At 35.8% G+C, this 23,440-nt stretch overlaps 1 protein-coding gene across 1 annotated transcript in view; it reads right to left on the bottom strand.

Moving 5' to 3' along the window:
* Positions 1–23,440, bottom strand: part of LOC143239064 (uncharacterized) — a 44,819-nt gene that overhangs the window by 17,855 nt on the left and 3,524 nt on the right. Inside the window, exons 2-4 of the mRNA XM_076479855.1 lie at positions 21,241–21,330; positions 9,276–9,348; positions 1,806–1,895 (exon numbers count right to left, since the gene is read on the bottom strand). Of these exons, the coding sequence (XP_076335970.1) occupies positions 1,806–1,895; positions 9,276–9,348; positions 21,241–21,330 (253 nt within the window). The remainder of the gene's footprint in view (positions 1–1,805; positions 1,896–9,275; positions 9,349–21,240; positions 21,331–23,440) is intronic.

Below are 23,440 nucleotides of genomic sequence, written 5' to 3' on the forward strand. Positions count from 1 at the left end.
TACGTCACAAGGTGTTAGTGTAATCCTAGTGTGCCACATCTCTCATTGAAGATACGCCACAAGGTATTAGTATAATCCTGGTGTGTCAAGTCTCACACTGAAGAAATCTTACCAGACATTAGTGAAATCCTGGTGCTACATACTTCAGACAGAAGGTACGTTATTAGTTACCAGACATTAGTGAAATCCTGGTGCTACATACTTCAGACAGAAGGTACGTTATTAGTTACCAGACATTAGTGAAATCCTGGTGCTACATACTTCAGACAGAAGGTACGTTATTAGTTACCAGACATTAGTGAAATCCTGGTGCTACATACTTCAGACAGAAGGTACGTTATTAGTTACCAGACATTAGTGAAATCCTGGTGCTACATACTTCAGACAGAAGGTACGTTATTAGTTACCAGACATTAGTGAAATCCTGGTGCTACATACTTCAGACAGAAGGTACGTTATTAGTTACCAGACATTAGAGTAATCCTGGTGCTACATACTTCAGACTGAAGGTACATTATTAGTTACCAGACATTAGTGAAATCCTGGTGCTACATACTTCAGACTGAAGGTACGTTATTAGTTACCAGATATTAGAGTAATCCTGGTGCTACATACTTCAGACTGAAGGTACATTATTAGTTACCAGACATTAGTGAAATCCTGGTGCTACATACTTCAGACAGAAGGTACGTTATTAGTTACCAGACATTAGAGTAATCCTGGTGCTACATACTTCAGACTGAAGGTACGTTATTAGTTACCAGACATTAGAGTAATCCTGGTGCTACATACTTCAGACTGAAGGTACGTCACATCAGCATGGTCCTACAACGCCATATTTCACACTGAAATACCCTAACAAGTTTTTTGTCCAATGTTCGGTAATTATAAAAAGTCCAGAAAGAAACGTGTCTGCTGATCATGTTTATGCTCATTAAGAATTGGGTCCCTTTTGATATACAGTAATGAAATACATTTCTTTGATAAAGATCGACATAAGAGCTCTTTGGTCTTCAAAATGAAACGTGATTTTTAGTTGATAAAATTTTCTAAATTCTCCAGACTTCATCCGGGAATCTCCCCCAAGAAACGTACAAAAACAACCACATGACAACAATTAAAACGAGTTAGCAAGAGATCATCCCAATAACAACATGCCACCCAGTGTTAGATGCATATTTTATAGTCTTTACATAAATATTAGTTGAATAATTCAATCCCAAGCAACTGCATTCTTGTGATTCTCAGCACAGACTCGCTGGAAGAAATCAGGGAACAAATCAGCAAATTAAAACACCCAATAAAAATCAAGGTTTAAATCAGTGACCTATACATCTATTTAGTCATCTATGTTGCAATGTTTATAATAAGTGTGTAATAACAATAATTAATGGCATATTAAGTAGCTAAACATCTCCACGATTTTGCTATTGTACGATATATATCACATTATGTAGTTTGTTCTACTCTGGCTAAGTCAAAATTATGTTAATACGAAATCACAAAATAACCCTAATCAATAATCACACGGTGAATTGCTTTCTTAAAACTAAAACAAAATTAGAGGTTCTTTTTCCAGTGCATTCCAACCATAACCGAGCTCCCCTTTCACAATACAACGGAACTGTGTTTCGAACGAGTGGACGACCGCAAGTGATTTGGTTTAGCCGTACGAAGAAAAGACTGGTGCAGTGCATTACGGAAGAAAGGGGTGTGTCGCAAACTCTTAGTTCGTGAAATAGAACGAGATAGAGTACGTTCCACGGGGGGTGGAATTACAATAGAGGATTCAGACAGTTGCTTACGTGTTCCGAAGGGGTTCTTGGCGGTTTGCCACTTGGTGAGGTAGTGGTGGGGTTTTCTGCCACTATAATCTCGGATGGAAGGGTCGGCCTCTGAAATAGAGACATTGTAATTGATACAAGTTGTCTAAACAAACAATACAGAATAGTATATTATAAATTTACAGCTACTAATGACCGGAGAATATAAGCGATGTGGACAAAATCACTGCTGTATAATTCTTTTTTTAACAAAACAGCGCCACCTATGAAATCACCTGTGTTAAACGCATCATCTTTTGTTCTTTTATCCTTCAGAACTTTTACATACGATATTATCAGGTTTGAATGGGTGATTGATATCGGGCAACATTACTATTATTTATTGAGTTAGTTGACTTAGAATGAACAGATCTCGCGAAAACACGATATTATTTAGTGGTTTAACTAGCTATGAACAGGTCACATGTAACCACATTTTCATTTATTGGTCTTTCTGGCTTTGAAAAGATAGATCCCATATAATTTATTGGTCTTATCAAGTATCAAAACACTCGTAATTATGATACTTTTGTGCCTTTATTTTTAACAGTTTGCTTTCATAAAAGTAGTAAAACTGTAGACGGCCATTTTGGATTTCAAACCTCGAATCAATATCGATCCATTTATATGTTGCATCCTATTTTTAGTTTAGCGAGTCATATTTCTGCATGTAAGAGGGCAAAGGTTGATAAAGTAAGTTAGCTAAATGCGTATGGTAGTGACGTCTATAAAAAGATTCAGGGTAAAAAAAAACTTTTATTGAATAGTTATATGTCTATAAAAATAATTTTTCTACGTACTGCTTTTACACTTAAATCTTAATAACATTTAAATTTGTACTTACTAATCTACAGTACCACTAGCGAAACCGTGGGCCTATGACCCACATTTATGTGGCGTCTATAATACAAATGTACTGTTTGAACTACTCACTATTTTGCATATTTTTAGTTTAATGATTATTGCTGATGTGATACAAATTTAATTTTTTTGACCATGTTACGAAAGGTAATTAGTAGGCCTGTTTATTTATTAAAGCTGAGGTACGCTTTCGGAGAATCCCTATAAGTGTTTTTGTGAAACACCCGGATTCCCTGAATGATTGGGTGAGAAGTTTTATTTTTGTGCAAACTTCTAGGCCGAGACCATTCGTTAGGTACCACTTAGAAGTTGGTGTTTATTTGTTTTGAATTTTGCGAAACACTACATGAGGACTATCTGCGCTAACCATCCCTAATTTTGCAGTGTAAGACTAGAGGAAAGGCAGCTAGTCATCATCACCCACCGCCAACTCTTGGACTACTCTTTTACCAACGAATAATGGGATTGATCGTTACATTCTAACGCTCCCACGGCTGAAAAAGCAAGCATGTTTGGTGTGAAATGGATTTGATCTCGCGACCCTAAAACTACGAGTTGAGCACCCTAACCACCTGGCCATGCCGGGCTCTAGAAGTTGATGAATCAATGAGTTAGGTGAAGGATTTTTTCGGGAAATCCCCTGTTTTTTCCCAAGTGGTGGAGTGAAAAGTTTTACTTTTGTGCACATTTTGGGACTGAGAATATTCGTTTGGTACTATTTATAAGTTAGTGAGCCCATCAATGGAAAAGCAGTTTCGTCACGCATACACTGAATCATCTTACATATACGAACAAAAACTGTTGAATTTCAACTGATATGAACAACACATAAAGCATGAATAATAATAAATCACCCTCTGTCAGGCTTGCAGGAAATAATAAGTCTGGATTCTTCCAACGACACATCATGCGTAAAGATCTATTTGTTTCGATTACATATAGGCCTAGCATAAGTACGTCTTAACGAAACAAACACTGACCCGTCATTACGTCGTAACTTGTTAAAATGGTGCTGACCGAATAACTGATGAGTACGATTTAGGATCATAATACATAGTTCATGTTACACTAACATATACTTTTTATATAAATAATACATTGGCCAATAAAAAAAATTACTTGTTCGTGTTAAATGCCCAAAAGCGGAACAACTTCTTTTGTTTATATGTAGGACCACAATCTGCCATGTTGATTATAAATCACAGGTTCCATATTCATGGAAAATTTAAAGTTTTTCTAAAGATACAATGAACTTTTGGTGAAGTATAGAGCGTGTAATGTTGAAAAAATTAAACATTCACGTCACTTCCCTAAAGAACTTTACATCTTTTGCAGTGGAAGCCCATGGAAAAAACGTAAAATGTTGGCTAAATTCCAGCAATAGGCTTAACATAAACAGCATTATCTTATGTGTGTGTTTTCTTACAGCAAAGCCACATCGGGCTATCTGCTGTGTCCACCGAGTGGAACCGATCCCTTGATTTTAAATTCGAAGATTTACTGCTCTCCCACCAGGGGTCAGTACGATCTTCTTACTCATTAACTACTATAGATGTTTAAACATTGAAGCTTGAATATAATTTCTTACCCTTTTTCACTTTTATAAAGCAGAGTAAAAAATGAAAACAAAACATTTCTCGACGTAAAAACTTTTTATTTTATATTCCAGTAACAAAAAGGTATTAAGATTGATTTAAAGGTCATCATATTGTATTTATACGTTCTTTCCCTAAACAATTCAATTCTTGTACATTATATTTAATAATGCACTTATATAACGGTGTTTAATTCCTGGTCAAGTGGTGACGGTGCTCAACTTGTAATTTGAGGGTCGCGGGTTCGAATCCCCGTCACAACAACCCATTATTCGTTGGTAAAAGAGTAACACAAGAGTTGGCGGTACATGGTAATGACTAGTTACCTTCTTTCTGAACAAGGGGCATCTAGCACAGACAGCCCTCATGCAGCTTTGCGCAAAATTAAAAAAAAGCAAAAACAAACTCTTCTAGTAATACAAACATGAGAAAGTACGTAGGTCAGTAGTCAATTCATTTCTTAACACCCTTTATTGGCACCTTCAAAAATATTTCTAGCTTGTTCTGAGTATCCTGTGTTCCTGTTTTAGCGAAATTGCAAGAGGAGCGAACCCCCAGGTTTGTAGAAAAACGTTACCAACTGCAATATGCAAAAATTGCTGAAGGCTAAGTTAACAATAATACAAAGACCACAAAAGGACATTGATGTTAACAATGGGAACTGTAATGAACTTCACTATTTCAAACTTTTTTTTCCATAGAGTTTCGCACTCAAAGTGTGTAACAGTAGCAACAAATTTTAGGTCCGCTTGTTAAGGCTCTTTATTGTTAACTTCCCTTTTATTATTTTTTCTGGAAGCTCGTACGTTAATCTGTGTAGGTGTTTTAAGATGGTGTTTTTTATTGTTTTTATAATGTTTCATAAAAAACGATAAAAGAAAAAAAAAGGCCCAAAATTTCTTCTTAAGCAATGTTGGTCTTACCCACTTTCGTGATAGATGAAAAAAAACCTTGCATGACTATTATTGAACACGCACATATACTCTCACTTACACCCCTACTTAAATGAAGCTGTTCTAACTTCGTTGTAAAGAAAGCGGGCTTGTTTACTGTTGAAAAGGGAAGGCCGATTTTGTCAAACTAACTGATAAACTGCGAGTGATCGATCCTTCCACTGACATCTTGTCATAACAAACAGATATACGCGATAAGGCAAGTGCATGGTCAGGACAACCAAATACGTATACAAGTTATACACAAAGTGACAGACAGGTTAAAAAAATGCAGGATATCCAGTCACAAACTATCTACATGTGTCCCCAAAAGTGTGTAATGGATGTTTGAAACCCAAGTATTTCCCCTTTCACTTTTAGTTTCGTTACTTCTCCATGTTTATGCTTAACATGATTTCGCTCACAAATTCACCATAAGATGAATAGATGAAGGAAATTATTAAGGGATCGAAGCTATAAACAGTTTTACAAGGAACATACACACCTTCCCTTTATATGTTCATTGCCTTTTCTACAAGACATAGATATAACAAATAAAAAAGTGTAAGGTCTAACAAAACATAGATATAACAAATAAAAAAGTGTAAGGTCTAACAAAACATAGATATAACAAATAAAAAAGTGTAAGGCCTAACAAAACATAAATATAACAAATAAAGTGTAAGGTCTAACAAAACATAGGTATAACAAATAAAAAAGTGTAAGGCCTAACAAAACATAAATATAACAAATAAAAAAGTGTAAGGTCTAACACAACATAGATATAACAAATAAAAAAGTGTAAGGCCTAACAAAACATAGATATAACAAATAAAAAAGTGTAAGGCCTAACAAAACATAGATATAACAAATAAAAAAGTGTAAGGCCTAACAAAACATAGATATAACAAATAAAAAAGTACCAATGTTTAATAAAACAGAGAAATAAAGAACAAAAAAGTGTGCAAACCACCAACAAAAATTTCTTCTACGACAGTTGTTCAAGCCAACAACTAGTGTGTGTTTGTGTTTCCTTGGTTTTGTGGGAAATATATACGTGATGGAGAGAAATGAATATCATTTTCAAATTCAGCATACAAGAATTACTGTAGAACATGTAAAAATTTTAAAACAATAAAACCATCCCTGGTATTGTTATTAGAGGCCATGTTAATGACCAAACTCACAAACCTTGAAGTAGTTTGGCGTATTGACAGTTACAAAAATGTTTTTTAAACATTCAATAAAGAACTATTTACTTAAGTGTACGAGTGTTGATGTTTAAAATTTAAATTCAGATTTAATTTTTCATTAAAAATATTCTGAAATTCGTGCTCTCCTTGTGGGTAAATCTGAGTGGTGAGTGAAGTCTGGAGATTTGCCGAACGCAATACTTACATTTCACAATTTCCCACACAAACTTTACAGTTCATAACAATGCTTTTGACCTTCCCAGCCACAACAACTTATTATTCTAGAGAAGTGTGGGAGTTTGAAAATTTGGTTACTTGTATTTATGATGTAAAAAAATCCTAGAAGGTCTTTACACTTAATTGGATGACTCATTAGCTATTAAACATGACTGCAATAACCCAATGGTCTAACACTTGACTATAGCTAAGAAGAAAAGCTGGACAATTAATTAGCTATTTAACATGACTGCAATGAACCAATGGTGTAATACTCGACTGTAGCTTAGGAAAAAAGCTGGATTACTCACCAGGTATTTAATATGACTGCAATGACCCAATGGTCTAACATTTGACTATAGTTTAGAAAAAGACTGGCTAGTTCATTAGGTATTTAACGTGATTATGGTGAACCTATGGCCTTTAGACTTGACTGTAATTTTGAAAAAGGCTGGATGATTCATTCAATATTTAATATGACCATAGTGACCTAATGGCCTTCAAACTGACTAACTTAGGAAAAGGCTAGATGATATTAGGTATTTAACATAACCATAGTGACCTAATGAACTTCAAATTGTCTATAGCTTAGAATAAAAAAGGCTAGATAACTCATTATATATTCAAATATGACCTTAGTAAACCAATAACATCTCTACTATTCACTTGTCAAGTACCTTATTACTGTCTTCTCTTTCTGTTTGTTACATGAAAAAAAAGTCACCTTGAGGTGTGCATTTCAATAATCAACACAATTCATTACTAGCGTGTCACAGATCTCTCTCTAAAGGATTTGTGTTTAATAGTCAGTTGCATAAATAAAATAATACATCACAAGCCAAAAATAAAATAAAATTCTGTATACACATAGAACAAATGAATGTTTAGAAAAACATTTTGAATGCCCACGAACACATAATTCTTGGATAAACAGAAAGATGGAAAATTAGAGAAAAACAAACACTAAAAGAAAAATTAGACACCTACAGTTATGACGAAGAGTGTTTGATCCCCTGCGTCCCAAGTGGTTTTTTGCTCACAACTTAAAAGGTATCATGAGTAGGCTAATAGAAGTAAAATATATTATAAATATTATACTAACACACACCTACATAAATTTTTATGTAAAGTAAACGACAAATAAACTGTTTATAAACAAATAACCAAACATAGGAGGAGCAGAAAGTGTTCGTGCATTTCAGAACGTGTGAAAAAATTGATATTACCGTAAAAATTTTGTTTAGTTTGGGGAATAAACTACATTATACCATTCCAGAACTAAACACTGGGTTCATGAATTTTGGAATTTAGTCAGCAAAAAATGTACTTCCGGTAATTTAGCGCTGTCTTCGTCATTATCTGCTTGGTCATCATGGCGAACAGGAAACAACTGTCCAGTGATTTAAAAAACCGAATTATAGTAAAATACAAGTCTCGTGCGTCTCTTTCCGGTATTGCTACACAACTTAATATGCCGAAATCTACTGTTCAAAGCATAATTGCCAAGTTTAAGCTTACAGGATCAACTGCTAACCTCCCTCGTTCCGGACGCCCCACCAAAATTCCAGAGAGAACCAAGAGGAAGGTTTTCAGAGAAGTTAGTAGGAACCCTCGTTTAACACGTAATGACATACAGAAACTGGTTAAAGTAAGCACCTCTACAATTAGGAACATGTTACGCTCTTCTGGGTTCAAAGCATGCAGTCCTCGTAGAACTCCATATTTAAAGCCTGTTCATTTAGAAGCACGATTGAAGTATGCAAGAAAGCATGTAGATAAACCATTTACCCATTGGAAGAGTATTCTTTGGTCAGACGAGACTAAAATCAAGCTTTTTGGCCACAATGATGTTCGCTATATTTTCCGTAAGAAGGGGAGACGAAATCTTCCAATGAACACCATCCCTACAGTTAAACACGGAGGCGGCTCTATCATGCTATGGGGTTCCTTCAGCTCTTCTGGTGTAGGCAGCCTTCACCGCACAACGGAATCATGAAAAAAGAAGAGTACGTTGATATATTAGGCACTTATATCAAGAATGATGGTTGGAACTTGTGGCTTGGGCGTCGTTGGATCTTCCAGCACGACAATGACCCTAAGCACACACAGGAAATATGTGCAATCCTGGTTGCAGAGGAACCATATAAGTGTTCTGGAGTGGCCATCGTAGTCACCCGATCTCAACCCAATTGAAAACGTTTGGCATGAGTTGAAGACCAGGGTTCATCAGCATCATCCGAAAAACTTGCAAGAGTTGGAGGCCTTTTGTAAAGAAGAATGGAAGAAAATACCAGTCGAGTATTGTCAAACGATCATGGAGGGCTATGAGGAGAGATTTTGCCAAGTAATTCACCTGAAAGGCTACACAATTGACCATTAAAATAGACGCACGAACAATTTCTGCCCCTCCTATGTTTGGTTATTTGTTTATAAACAGTTTATTTGTCGTTCAATTTACATTAGTATAATATTTATATTTTATATATACTTTTTAAGTTATAAGAAAAGAACTACTCACGACGCAGGGGTATGAACACTTTCTGTCGTAACTGTATTAGTAAGTAGATAATGTAAGTTATTGAAGACATTAAAACTATAGAATGTAAAGATAAGGGTCAGTCTTAAAGGGCAGATTGACAAATAAAGTAAATTTACCATATGTGCTGGTCAGTAGCTCCATAATACCTTCATGTCCAGCCATTGCTGCAATGTGAAGTGCTGTGTAACCCTGAAATTAAAAACATATGGAATGTTTCTATTACTCCAAAATAAATTCATAGGAGTTCCTATATCAATACTTGGAGATCGTTTAAATATAATAACATTATGTAATTGTTGTTTTGACATGTCAATTCAGAATGAAGCAAGTTTCTCGAGCATTCTATCAAGACAAAAGAAAACAAAATTTACCTCTAATCGGTAAAAGAAACTGCATCATTCAGTATTTGTGCTATTTCACCACACTATAAATGATAATAAAATAAGAAATCCTTGCCTAAATACGAACATACACAAAGGAGTCTATGTAAATACGAGGAGACAGATTTAGTAATTAAAGAAACAAGTTATCTAATTTACAGAAAACTGAATTCCAGCTAATAGTGTATTACTTTCATTAATAAAATGAAAAACGCCCGATATTCAAAATCGTGCAATTCTTTTTGTCATAAGAAATTCAATTCTAATTCAGTACCTTCAATTGAATATTTTAATGGTAGTTGCGTTGCTAAAGCTTCAAGGATCTTGTTTGTCTGTTTGTAGTCAAGCACAAAGTGACACAATGGACCATTTTTGCTCTGCTCACCATGGGTATCGAAACCCTGGTTTCTAGCACTGTAAGTCCGCAGGCATACCGCTTTGCCACTGGAAGGAGCCAGGGACTTTGATACAAACAAGTTACACATGGTTGCAACACACGTCACATGCACGTATGTTTTAAAGCGAAATATTCTTTATTCGTGTCACGAAAATTACAGCTTTTACAGTGTCTCATAGACCAGATATCGTGTTAACTTTCTCTTAACCGATTTGATCCGAGACGCCATTTAACATTTCGATAAGGTAGAGGGGTGGGGGAGTTACGTTTTTGTCGGTTTTTTTTTTTTTTGCGAATTAAATATTAAACACTAATTTATTATAGGAGCATTTAGTGTGACTTTTTCCAATACTTTTTTTCTCTATAAACCATGATATAACTAAACAAGTGTAGATCGTGCTCGCAAACTTTCTACTGATACTCGGATAAATTGTGAATTGGATAAATGACAGAGGCTGCACACACTGCACATTTTCTCACGTTTATTGCTCCAAAAAAAAGTGGTGAGAAGCACTGGAAGGAGGAGAAAACTGTCCTTTGCCTTCCCCCAAGAGGCACTCCTAAACTTGGCTGGTGCTCCTATGAGGTTAAAAATGTGGCATAACAAGACTGTGGTATGCATGTCTGATCGAGTGGGCTCCCAAGGGTTGTTCAAATGTTAAAACTTCTTTTTCGATAAATTTTGTTCCTCGCATTAGCAGTCACGTGACATTCTGACACCGTGTCTAGGATATAAATACAGATGACGTCATTACTCCACAAGGAAGCCATCAGAAGCTCAGCCGTCTATTATTAGAAGCTATAGTAACAGCAAAAACGTGACACGTAAAGGTTGGGAGCTATTGCTAGTAACATTCTAATCAAGTTAACCCTTCCATGCACTGCATTTGCATCTCAAACAGCTGTTAGGTCCACAAAAGATATTATGAACCGGACCAAAGGTGCTGGTAGATCTCCGTCCTAACGGTTGTACAAGTTTGGATGTTGTTCTAGGCTGGTGCCGCTTTTTAACAAATTCGTTGTTTAGGGTGAAATTACGGATAGTTGTATGACAAGGTTAGTATCCGGCACTTTAAAAGTATTAAATGGTATTATGTTAACTCTGTTTTAAAAAAATGTAAAGATAAGAATACAAGCATTTGGCATCACTGTAAAAAATATTGATGACAAAGAAATAATGTAACGATTCGAGTACAGCTGTAGAGAAATGATTAAATTCATATATTTAGTGTATTGACGTTAATTATAACAAGTCCTCCGCTGGTACAGCAGTAAGTCTAAGGATTTACAACGCTAAAATCATGGGTTCGATTCCCCTTGGTGGACTCAGCAGATAGCCCGATGTGGCTTTGCTATAAGAATACACACATAATTATAACAAACAGATAATGGGCAGTAAAATACTAGATTATTTCTATCAGACAGTAATATATTGATACCACAGGGTATGATATCTCATTACAGTAAAACTCTCAAATAGAAAAGAACATTATTTTATCAGACAATAATATACTGATACCAAATAGAAGGTCTGGCACAGCCAGTTGGTTAGGTCACTTGACTCGCAATCTGAGGGTCTCGGGTTCGAATCTTCGCACTACCAAACATGCTCGCCACTTCAGCCGTGGGAGCGTTATAATGTCACGATCAATTCTACTATTCGTTGTTAAAAGAGTAACCCATGAGTTGGCGGTGGGTGTTGATGACTAGCTGCCTTCTTTCCCTCTGGTCTTTCACTGCTAAATTACAAACAGCTAGCGCAGATAGTCGTCATGTCGCGCAAAGACAAAGAGAAAGATATTTTATAAGACAGTAAAATACTGACACGAACAGTGGAATACCAAAAGGAAACAGTAAAAGTCTTGATAATGATTAGCAGAATAAGGTAATCGAGAAATAAAACAGGCAAAATTAACGTATTAATAGCTTTACTTCCACAGGATCCCCCCAAAAATGTTGTGTCTGTAGAGTAAGTAAAACCAAAGTTAAGGGTAACGAATATTTTGGTTTCTTACTTTTGAGAGTCATACACCATGCTGTGCTGTTGTCTACAGAATTCATAATTTGTCTCGCGATTCATGGAACGCGTACGTTTTACTAATGTACAAATTGTTACATTAAGCATCCCTCATGTGCCGTCATTTTAATGTCTACCGAATGACTGACAGACAATACTTTTTGTATAGTGATGTAAATGGTTAAAGTAGGTGACACTATTATCGAAGTAAAATGTGTCTTTACATTGTACCTTATGATTATGATAGTGTATACACAGTTCAAACGCGATGAGGTTTTGTTTAAAATTCACGCAAAGCTATACGAGCGCCATCTGCGTTAAAGGGAAAATAGCTACTAGTCAACACCATTCAACGGATAGTGGGTTTGACTGCCACTTTATTATGCTCCAACGACTGAAAGAGCAAGTATGTTCAGTGAAGGAGATTCACCCCCGCGACTCTCAGATTATGAATCAAGCGACCTAACTACTAGGCTAAGCCAGGCCTAGCAACAACACATAAAGACACTGGAAAATTACCGAGTAACATTCTACAGAATTTCGGTTATAGACAAAAAAAGTTAATTACTACGTGATCATTTAATGAAAGAAATACGTAAACCCACACATATTAAAAAAAATCCCGGTAATGAAATAATTTAGACATGTGTCAAGCGTCGCATAACCTTAAGATTGTGTTTTTGAAGCTTTATAATGGGCGATATTGAAACCAGATTTTTAGCTTTATAAAATCTCCATCTGAGCCACCGGTGTAGGGAAAACAGAGGACAATAAAAGAACCTCAGGTCCGGCATATCTAGGTGGTGAGGGCACTCGACTCACAATCTGAGGGTCTCAGGTTCGAATCCCCGTCACACCAAACATGGTAGCCATTTTAGCCATAGGGGCATTATAATGTTATGGTCAATCCCACTATTAATTGGTAAAAGAGTAGTCCAAGATTTGGCGGTGGGTAGTAATGACTAGCTGCCTCCCTTCTATTCTTACACTGCTAAATTAGGGGTAGCTAGCACAGATAGCCCTAATGTAGCTTTGCGCGAAATTCTAAACAAACAAAAGAATCTCGCAAACGAAATAAGAGGTCTTTTTTCTCCTGACCCTACTGAGTATAAAATTTACAATATATCCAAATACCCATAAAGAAGAATCGAAACGGAATAACCAAACCGTGTTCCTTTAGGATCAGGGAGAGGATTACTTTCACCGCCCTGTACAAAACTTTACATATCACACAAATAATTATGAACTGATTTGTATTTATTTAATTATTATTATTAGTTTTTTATTATTTGTTACTGATCGCAATGAAATAAATGGGCCTCAAAAAAAGACAATAACTGTTATATATACTTGCCGATTACCCGTGGCGACATTGCTCAGTTGGAGTGCCAGCAGTTGGTAGAGATGACTGTATGGCTGCTATGAGCAATTTGCAGCTTTGTTTGGTAATCTGTTGAATTTTTTTATTTCTTGTCTGCTTAATAAAAGTATTTCCAGTATCAACCAAGAGTTTATTATTGTATTTTATATGTTGCAAGTAATATTATTTCAAAGTTTGTTTCTTTAGAACAAAGAAACATCGAGTTATATACGATGCGTTTACCGCGGAGTACAGAACACGGATTTTAGCGTTGTAAGTCCGAGACCTAACGCTATCCAAGCGGGAGTCATTTTTTCCTTTCTTTATTTTAGAACAAAGTTACAATATGCTATCTGCTTTGTCAACAGCGGAGAATCGAACCACAGGGTTTAGTGTTGTAAGCCAGTAAATAATAAATGTTTTTGGTTACCTACCTTGAAACAAAAGCTTTTGTTTGTTTTTTTAAATTTTCGCGCAAAGCTACACGACGGCTATCTGCGCTAGCCGCCCCTCATTTAGAATTGTAAGACTAGAGGGAAGACAGCTAGTCACCACCGCCCACCACCAACTCTTGGGCTACTCTTTTATCAACGAATACCACGGCTAACAGTAGGAGACTTTTCGGTGTGACGGGGATTCGAACCAGCGACCCTCAGATTACAAGTCGAACGCCTTAACCACTTGGCATTGCGGGACCGTAGAACAAAATATACCTAAAAATAAAACTCATTAATTACACGTTAAAGAAAGGAGAGAAAATTTTTCTGTCAATAATCGATTTTACAATATGTTGTTTAAAACAATCTGAAAAACGTATATGATCACTGGAGAGAAACAGTGGTGGATCACATGACCGTGTGACATGTGCATGGTTTATGAGTATACAATCAGATAAACAATTGAAACGAAATTTATGGTGAATAGTTTTAGCTAAAAACAAGTGGATTTGTACTTACCCCCTGAGATACACGGCGAAACGATAGTAGTCAATCAGGAACCGGACATGGAGAAAAAAAATCATTTTTAGTTTTCATGCAGTTTTAATAGTAAAATGAAAATATAATGATCATTCATTTCTGTCTTATCTAAAAATATCGCTTTGTCGTTTATAGTTTGGTTTCGTTTGAATTTGTGCACAGCCATATACACGAGAGCTATCTGCACTGATCGTTCATAATTTAGCAGTGGATAGATTAAAGGGAAGACAGCTAGCTAACACCACCCACTGACAACATTTGGGCTACTCTTTTGCCGACGAATAGTAGGATTGACTATCTCAATATAAAGCATCCACGGCTGAAAGTGTGAGCCTGTTCGGTGATGGACATTCTAACCCACTATCCTAAGATTGCAATTCGAGCTCCTTAACCACCAGGCTATCCTTCAAAGTGACATTGCCTCTTGGATGACACCATAAATAGCAAAGCAACTTTAAATCACGATATTCGAGAAAAAAAATACTGAGCGTTTGAGAGACAATGTTTTTAGCGCAAACCTACACAATGGGCTATCTGCACTCTGCCCACCGCAGGGAATTAATCTTCGCATTTTATACTTGTTAAGTCCGAAAAGATACTGTTGACTCACCGTATGGACAAGGTGACGAACGTACAACGCTGGAATGGGCCCGGCATGGCCAGGTGGTTAAGGAGCATGACTGGTAATCTGAGGGTTGTGGGTTCGAATCCCCGTCACACCAAACATGCTCGCCCTTTCAGCCGTGCGGGCGTTGTAAATGTGACAGTCAATCCCACTATTCGTTGGTAAAAGAGTAGCCCAAGAGTTGGCGATAGGTGGTGATGACTAGTTGCCTTCTCTCTAGTCTTACACTGCTAAATTAGGGGTGACTAGCACAGATAGCACTCGTGTAGCTTTGGGCAAAATTCACGAACAAACAAACAATGCTGGAATGACCTACTGCAGAAATAGTTTTCAATAAAGTAAAACTAGAAAGATTAACAGCATTGTTATAGTTAAAACAGAATACTTTTCTGATTATAGTTTTATCTGATCTGATGTTGGTTTTTTTGCGGATTTTCACACGATAGGCTACTTTTGCACTGACCACCGCGTAGAATCGAACCCCGCATTTTAGCATTGTAAGTCCGTGTTCTTCAAGCTAACCCACAGGGGGATCATTTTACGTTCATAACTACTTGGTCATCACACGCAATATTTATTCATTAAAAGGTATTTTTATAACAGGTTCGATAATGTACTTGAATCATGGTTAATAATAGCGCGTGTTAAGAAAAGGTTTGCTTGTAGCGGAGAAATTTAAAACTTTAAGCAGTTAGTGTTGGGTAACTCATGTGCGAAGTTAAACAAACAATGTTATATTTTACTCAATACAAAAAATTTGATCACCTCCTGATAATAATAAATAAATACAAACTTCAAAAGTGTCGAATAACAGTATCAGGTTTTCAGTTTGGTTTGTTTTGAATTTCGCGCAAAGCTACTTGAGGGCTATCTGCGCTAGCCGTCCATAATTTAGCAGTGTAAGGTCAGAGGGAAGGCAACTAGTCATGACAACCAACCGTCAACTCTTGGGCTGCTCTTTTACCAACAAATAGTGGGATTGACAGTCAGTCACATTGTAACGCTCCCACGGCTGAAAGGGCGAGCATGTTTGGTGTGATAGGGATTCGAACCTGCGACACTCAAATTACGAGTCGAGTGCCTTAACCATCTGGCCATGCCGGGTCGGTTTTCAGTTTTCTTTTTAAAGTTCTAAAAGTTACATTAAATTATCTCAGCACTATTAATACGCATTGACATCCGTAGATCCTAAGCTGACATTATTACATTACGCAACAGACGTAAAACTTCTTCACACTTCTACGAGAGGAAAAGCCGTACAATTATAAATTAGTATACACGGTTAGTAAACATAAATTTAATCTACGTAACTTTTCCACTGTTTTCTCGATACACTCTTCAACAGTTTCCACAAGTATTAGGGTAGAATATGATGTTTCCGTTAGACTCTTAGATCTTTTTCAATACGAGTATAAATTCTCCAAGGCAACAAGACTATTATTCTTAAATTCGATGTAGATCTGAAAGGCATGTTGTGAGTAGTTCAACTCGGATGCTTACGTCATTTACTCGAGGTTTGATATAAGTGGCCGAGATTGGCCGAGGAGTTCCGAGTTTAGGAAAGTGCAATATTCAAAAATCAAGATCACTTAAGTAAACTTTCAATTATCAAACACTGATCCAAAATATTCTAAGTGAAATTTCTTTTGTACACAACTCCAGAAAACGTAAAGGTCAAATAAATGCACTGGATTAAATAAATCCACGATAACCGGTTATTAATAATTCGGTTGCTATTTGTGGTATGATATATGCTGATAATTTGACAATGTAAGAAGAATATCCTTTAATTAAAACCAAAACAAATGCAAACTGTTTTTGTGTGTGTTTTCTTATAGCAAAGCCACATCGGGCTATTTGCTGAGAACACCAATGAGTATCGAACCCCTGATTTTAACATTGTAAATCAGTAAACTTACCGCTGTACCAGCGGGGGACAAAATGTTTTGCACAGCTACAAATTTGCAGTACTTGTTTCCCCCTTCAATATGTGCAGTGCATATAAGATATATAGACATTTAGGGCTTATTTCACATTAATAAATCTAATATTTTAAACAAGCTTTAATAATTGTGGTAAAAACCATGGTGAAGGGGACTGTTTGTTTTGTTTGTTTCTTGGAATTTCGCGCTAAGCTACACGAAGGCTCTCTGCGCTAGCCGTCCCTAATTTAGCAATTTAGCAGTGTAAGATTAGAGGGAAGACAGCTGGTCATCACCACTCACCGCCAACTCTTGGGCTACTCTTTTAGCAACAAATAGTGGGATTGACTTTCACATTGTAACGTCCCCTGCGGCTGAAAGGGTGAGCATGTTTGGTGCGACAGGAATTCGAACCCGCGACCCTCAGATTACGAATCGAACGCCTTAACCAACTGGCCATGTCGGGGGGGGGATAGTTAATAACCGAATTATTAAGGAATAATAACATATAATTAGGTCGGTTATAAGAACCAATAGATATTCATTTTTAAGATATCTTGCTATTATAACTTAGTCTCTTTAACTGAAATGGAAATTTCTACAATAAAAGTTATGCCCCTCCAATTGAGAAAGTGACAAAAAATCAACCTATGAATTATACTTAAAGCACTATATAAATCATCCAATACTATTACAAAACATACTGAAACACTCCCATGAAAAGATTTTCTTAATAATTTGAAAAAAAATCACTAAATAAATACCATAACTTACCACACTGTTTTTGACATGAGGAATAGCTGCATAAAATTCAGTCCCGTATTTAGAATCTTATTAACCCACTATCATTAAGTTGGATTCCAAAGATAACAACAAACAACTTGTTTGAGGTCTGATGTGTCGATGCAATAAACTTAGTTTTCACAACATACAACTACCTTGTAGTACAATTATTTTATATAGCAAAACACTCAATTTGAATTTGTTGAGGGAAAAGGGTACAGCTTAATGAACCTATCAGTATTGTAGTACAATTCTCTTATATATTAAAATACTCAATTTGAATTTGTTGAGGGAAAAGGGTACAGCTTAATGAACCTATCAGTATTGTAGTACAATTCTCTTATATATTAAAATACTCAATTTGAATTTGTTGAGGGAAAAGGGTACAGCTTAATGAACCTATCAGCATTGTAGTACAATTCTCTTATATATTAAAATACTCAATTTTAATTTGTTGAGGGAAAAGGGTACAGCTTCATAAGCCTATCAGCATTGTAGTACAATTCTCTTATATAATAAAATACTCAATTTGAATTTGTTGAGGAAAAAGGGTACAGCTTAATGAACCTATCAGCAGGTAAGTTTAATTACGTATAAATAGTATGACTACTTACTTGCTGAGCAGTGAAATCGAACACAGATCCCACGTGGAAATGAATGAAAACGGGACACAAATCATCAAGGAAAACGAGAGGAAAAATACGAAACAGTAAAGATTATTTGTCAGAAACCACACATCGTATACACAACTCTTATAAGCAGAATTATGCTCCAAGTAAATGAACTTGATGCTTTACTGTTGAAATATATAATCTGTTAGGCCTAAAAAATGTTCGTGGTTCCGTTTACCCGATCGACCCTTCAAAATTATGACGCGATAACAGTGGTTGTACAGGATAACACAGCACAATTTAAACTGTGTCTCAAAACTGGTCATAGCCATTTAGCTGTTTCCAGACCTTGTCAACGTGTTGGTTTCACTAATTAGCGACAAGACACACATCTTAGTACACGGTTAACGACATGGCAGTGTAGTAGCTTTTAAACTACTTAACTTACTGAATCACGTCGACATATTTAGGGATAAGAAACTGTAACAAATCAAATTTAATTACGTGTAAAGTATGACGTCACAAAAAAATCCATCACAGCTATCAAGGGACAAAACTGTGTTTACTGGTAATGAGAAGCAAATAAACCTAGTGAAATTTTATGATTTGTGCCAAATATTTTTATAAATATACATTTTTTTTTCAGCTGAATGATTTATTTTACTTATTGTACAATACGTAGTTTAATATAATAACAACAATAAGGGTTAACGGACCAATGGTTGGTTTGTTTACTAGGCCTACCTGTCAACGGCTTTACTTTTTAGAAATTCGTAACACGTGGAAGGCAGCTAACTAACCGGCAACACCCACTGCTAACTCTTGGGCTATTTTTTAATCCATAGTGGAATCGACTATAACATTACAAATACTCTATGGCTAAAAGAGCGAGCACGTTCAACGCTGTGACTTGTAGATTTAAAATCCGGCGCTCTAATTACCAGACCTATACCAATGTGCTGTTCAGTTTTGAACGAAGGTATTTAGTAGAGCTCCGACATGACTACTGAACTTTGGTATGCTAAAGATTCATATCACTGCATACATTAAATACGATGGTATTTTAGGTTACTTTAAAGGTACTACTCTCATGTCGTTGACTTATAAGTGTCATGGCGCTTCTCGTTTCTAATTATTGAGATTATAAACAGGACATACAAAACAATGCGTGAATTTTAAACAAATAATTATTTGGATTCAAAATTTGGCTTTAAATGTATAGAACTCGATTTAGTTTTCTATAATTTCTAATATCGGGAAATTTCCAACGTTTTCATGGGATACGTTGTTTTGAAAAGGAAAAAAAAAAGATTATTATTAGAACTAAAATCTAGTAAATTTAAACTTGATTGGGGTTACACAGCTATATTAATGATTTTAGTAGTAACCACCTCCAGCTACAACTCTAAAAAACGTAACATCAAAACGTAACAAACCTATCAAAATGGCGTCATTCCGTGTTAAATAACTGTATTTAGCGAGTACATTAGGCTTAGGTAATGACTGCTTAACAAACTTACGTAACTTTCAAACGAATATAACTTGATACGAGAAAGCTTCGAAGAACGAAAAGAACATCTAAAGAAACTTGTAGAAATCTCTGAGTTTTTTTTTCCAATTTTTCTAAAAATTCTTATTCAATTTCTTTTCCACAAACCTATAAATTACTTTTCACCATTTTACATACTCTAAATTGATGTAAACAGTTTACAGTATGTTCTATCCAATGATATTTAAAATGTGTTTATAGCTCTTTTCAAAACCGAATTTTATTAGCAGTTCTTCGGATCTCAAGAATGAGATCATAAAGGGTGTAAACGGGACGAGAAGTAATAAAAATAGAAGAAGGGAAGGAAACAAAACAGGTGTGGTTCTATTCTCAAGTAAAGCGAGTAATACACCTATCATGATGGGCAAAAACATTACAACAAAAAACTTTAAGTTCTACGCTGAAATACAAGTTTTAACATTTGTTCATCCTTCTTTGCAAATTACATTAAATAAACGTTAGAATTTAAAACATATCAATTTCAAAATATTTTGAGTTAAAAATTGTAGAAGCAAAATTACTATCTCTATTAATTCGATTTTCCTTTTAATTGTAAATTTCATGTTTAAGAGCATACATTTGTACCTACGTAAAAGTATAAAAACATATAGGTCTCATGTAGAAAATTCTTTTTCAAATTCTGACTAACATATCCATGTTTTTTGAAGGCGTAACTGGAACCACAAACTTTCTTAAGCCTTAAAGAATTTAACAGATAATACATGATTAACTGAAATTATAATAAAGAAATCAAAACATATACATTAAAAAAAAGTCGTGACTGTAAATTAAATTCGTTTTATTTTCCACGCCAATGAAGTCAGAAAATAACTTACTGAGTGCAGTAAAATACTATATATTAAGAAAACAAGCTCCCACCTAAAGAAAAAGTAGAAAAAACTCTAGGCACTATACTTGTCAGTCTTTGACAAGAAGTTCCCAAGCTTGTTATATTTTCCCAGTGCTGTGCCATTATCATTCGTTCTGAAAAGCTGTCCCTCAAACAGTAATAATATTTGCTCTTTTACTATTGTACCAACATTATCATACACTATTATTGCAACAATGTCAATGATCCGACATATCCAGTCAGTTCTCTAGTAGTATTGTAACAGTAGAAATACGTCAGCAAATTGTTTTTCTGATTCTTTTATCAATTATATGATCAACTTTGAGAACTTTTATAAATTCTGAAAGGGAAACTTAATCACACTGAAATTAGTAGAGATAAAAAGACATGAACATTTCAATAGTATAATCAAATATTCTTATGAAATTATCGTAAGTTTACGTGCATATAATTAATGCACGAATAAAGAATAATTAACATATATTTGCATTAAATATATTAACAAACAGCTTAGGCTTAGTTGTCATGTCATATATATTCTACATTTCTTCATAGTTCTATATGGTTTAGGGTACTCGATTCTGTAGTAATATCAGGAAAAATAACTCACAGTTCGAACGTTGACATCCACACGATGTGTACCTGCAATCAATTTAATAACATCAGCATTCCCATGTTTAGCAGCCCAATGTAAAGCAGTCTGTAAAACATAAATAATGTAATTTTTATCAAATAAATACAGCCTATATGTAAAAAACAACAAAAGGATCACAAGGTGGGTAGAAAGCTAATGAAATAACAAACAAAACCTACTCTTCAAGTAAACTAAGGCAACACGGATTAAAATTAAGTTTTGTTTATATATTTTAATGTGTGCGTGCGTTTTTTTTTTCTTATAGCAAAGCTACATCAGGCTATCTGTTGATCCCACCGAGGGGAATCGAACCCCTGATTTTAGCGTTATAAATTCGTAGACCTTCCGCTGTACTAGCGGAAGGCTATATTTTAATAACTAGTACTTATAAAATATCGAGAATCATTCATAAGTGTTTTAAGTAAGGCAAATCCCAACCAAAAACAAACAACAAAGGCTTTGAAACTAGAGAAGGAATTCCAAACGAGGGGACAAAGACCGGAAAAAACTTCAAGGTCTTCTAATATGTCTATAACTCGTAATTAAAAAATCTCTAAAAAATAGAGGTCTTTAGAGGCAACAAAATTATTAATTTAAACGGAATTATGTGAAATACGTTTTAGGCCCAAACCTTTTGCGAAAAGTGCTCAACTATTGTTAATTAACACTAAATAAATGGACAAATTACTGCAAAACGTTTTGTTGCTAATGTCGTGAGCGTTTCAAATCTGGATCTTTCATCAAGTAGTGCTTATTTGTTATTACAAAAAAGTACATGAATACTAACTTCTCTAAAAACTATTCTCACAGTTCAGACACAAGGCTTTAGAGAAATAGTAAATAACTGAAAATAATAAAATGACACCAATTTGACTCTCAAATCCTATCCAGCTTACAAGCTATTCATTAGATAGTGCTTAATTATATTTTTATATAGACGTTCATTTCAATTAAATATATATTTAGAAACGCGTGCAACTTATACTGTTAAACTTGTATTGCAAAATTCCCACTTGTTCTCTGAATTTGTAGATTATCGAGTGCAAGAATCAACAATGTACTCTGTGGGTATGTAAATATACTCTTCAAAAAAAGAAACGCAAAAGGCAAAATTTGAGACATATTGTTAACAAGTTTATTCCGGGTAGTTCTGTATGACATGTGTGAAACTTTGCACATTCACTGCTAAACATCCAAAGTCTGCAAAGACGAAGTCCACGCTCACTAGTTGAATTTTAACGTCACTCAACGTCAATAACGAGTATGCCCCCCGTGAGCATCAATAACTGCTTGGCATCTCCTGCCCATGGAAGCGATGAGATGATGAATCACATCCTGTGGAATGGCTGTCCACTCAGCCTGCAAAGCTGCTGAAAGCTGAGGTAGAGTCTGTGGTTGAGGTTGTCGCCGTTGCAGACGTCGGTCCAACTCGTCCCAAAGATGTTCGATGGGGTTTAAATCTGGTGATCTGGAGGGCCAGGGAAGAACTTTGATGTTGTGGTGTCTCAAGAAGACAATGGTGAGTCGGGGTGTGTGAGGACGGGCGTTGTCATGTTGAAAACGTCGTTGACGTTCACCATGATGGGTTGCACATGGGGCCTAAGAATCTCGTCGACGGTTGCGTGCGGTCTGATCGGAAATCCTACGCAGCCCTGGTATGGTTGAGGTAGTAGACGTCGCAGTGGTGGTCCTATCCCGAAGGTGACGTAACCGGATGTAGCGATCTTGTGGGGGCATGGTCACACGAGGTCTGCCAGATCGTGGACGGTCACAAGTTGATCCATGTTATTGGTGACGATTACATAGCCTTGTGATGGTGCTTGGGTGGACATTCACAGCTCTGGCAACATCTGATCGAGATTCGTCTGATTCAAGCGAACAATGGCGTTGTTGCGTTGTGCTTCAGTCAGTCTTGGCGTAACTGTATTGCGTGTCGGTGGCTTAACACTGAGCGATGGAAACCGAGAACCCGTCACTTTTATAGGGATTTTGCACATGTTGCACTTGCAGAACATGCAGATCTCTCAAACAAATTTATTGGACACGAATGCGTTTTGGCGAAAAATCCGATGTCTTCCTCCGTTTTCAAAGTGCACAACTTTTATTGTCATTTTGGTCTGACAATTAGTGCCTTAACACGTGTAACATCACATACTCTGAGCTTGTAACGTTATTA

Source organism: Tachypleus tridentatus, chromosome 13, assembly GCF_004210375.1.
Source record: "Tachypleus tridentatus isolate NWPU-2018 chromosome 13, ASM421037v1, whole genome shotgun sequence".
In the NCBI taxonomy this organism is placed as follows: domain Eukaryota; kingdom Metazoa; phylum Arthropoda; class Merostomata; order Xiphosura; family Limulidae; genus Tachypleus; species Tachypleus tridentatus.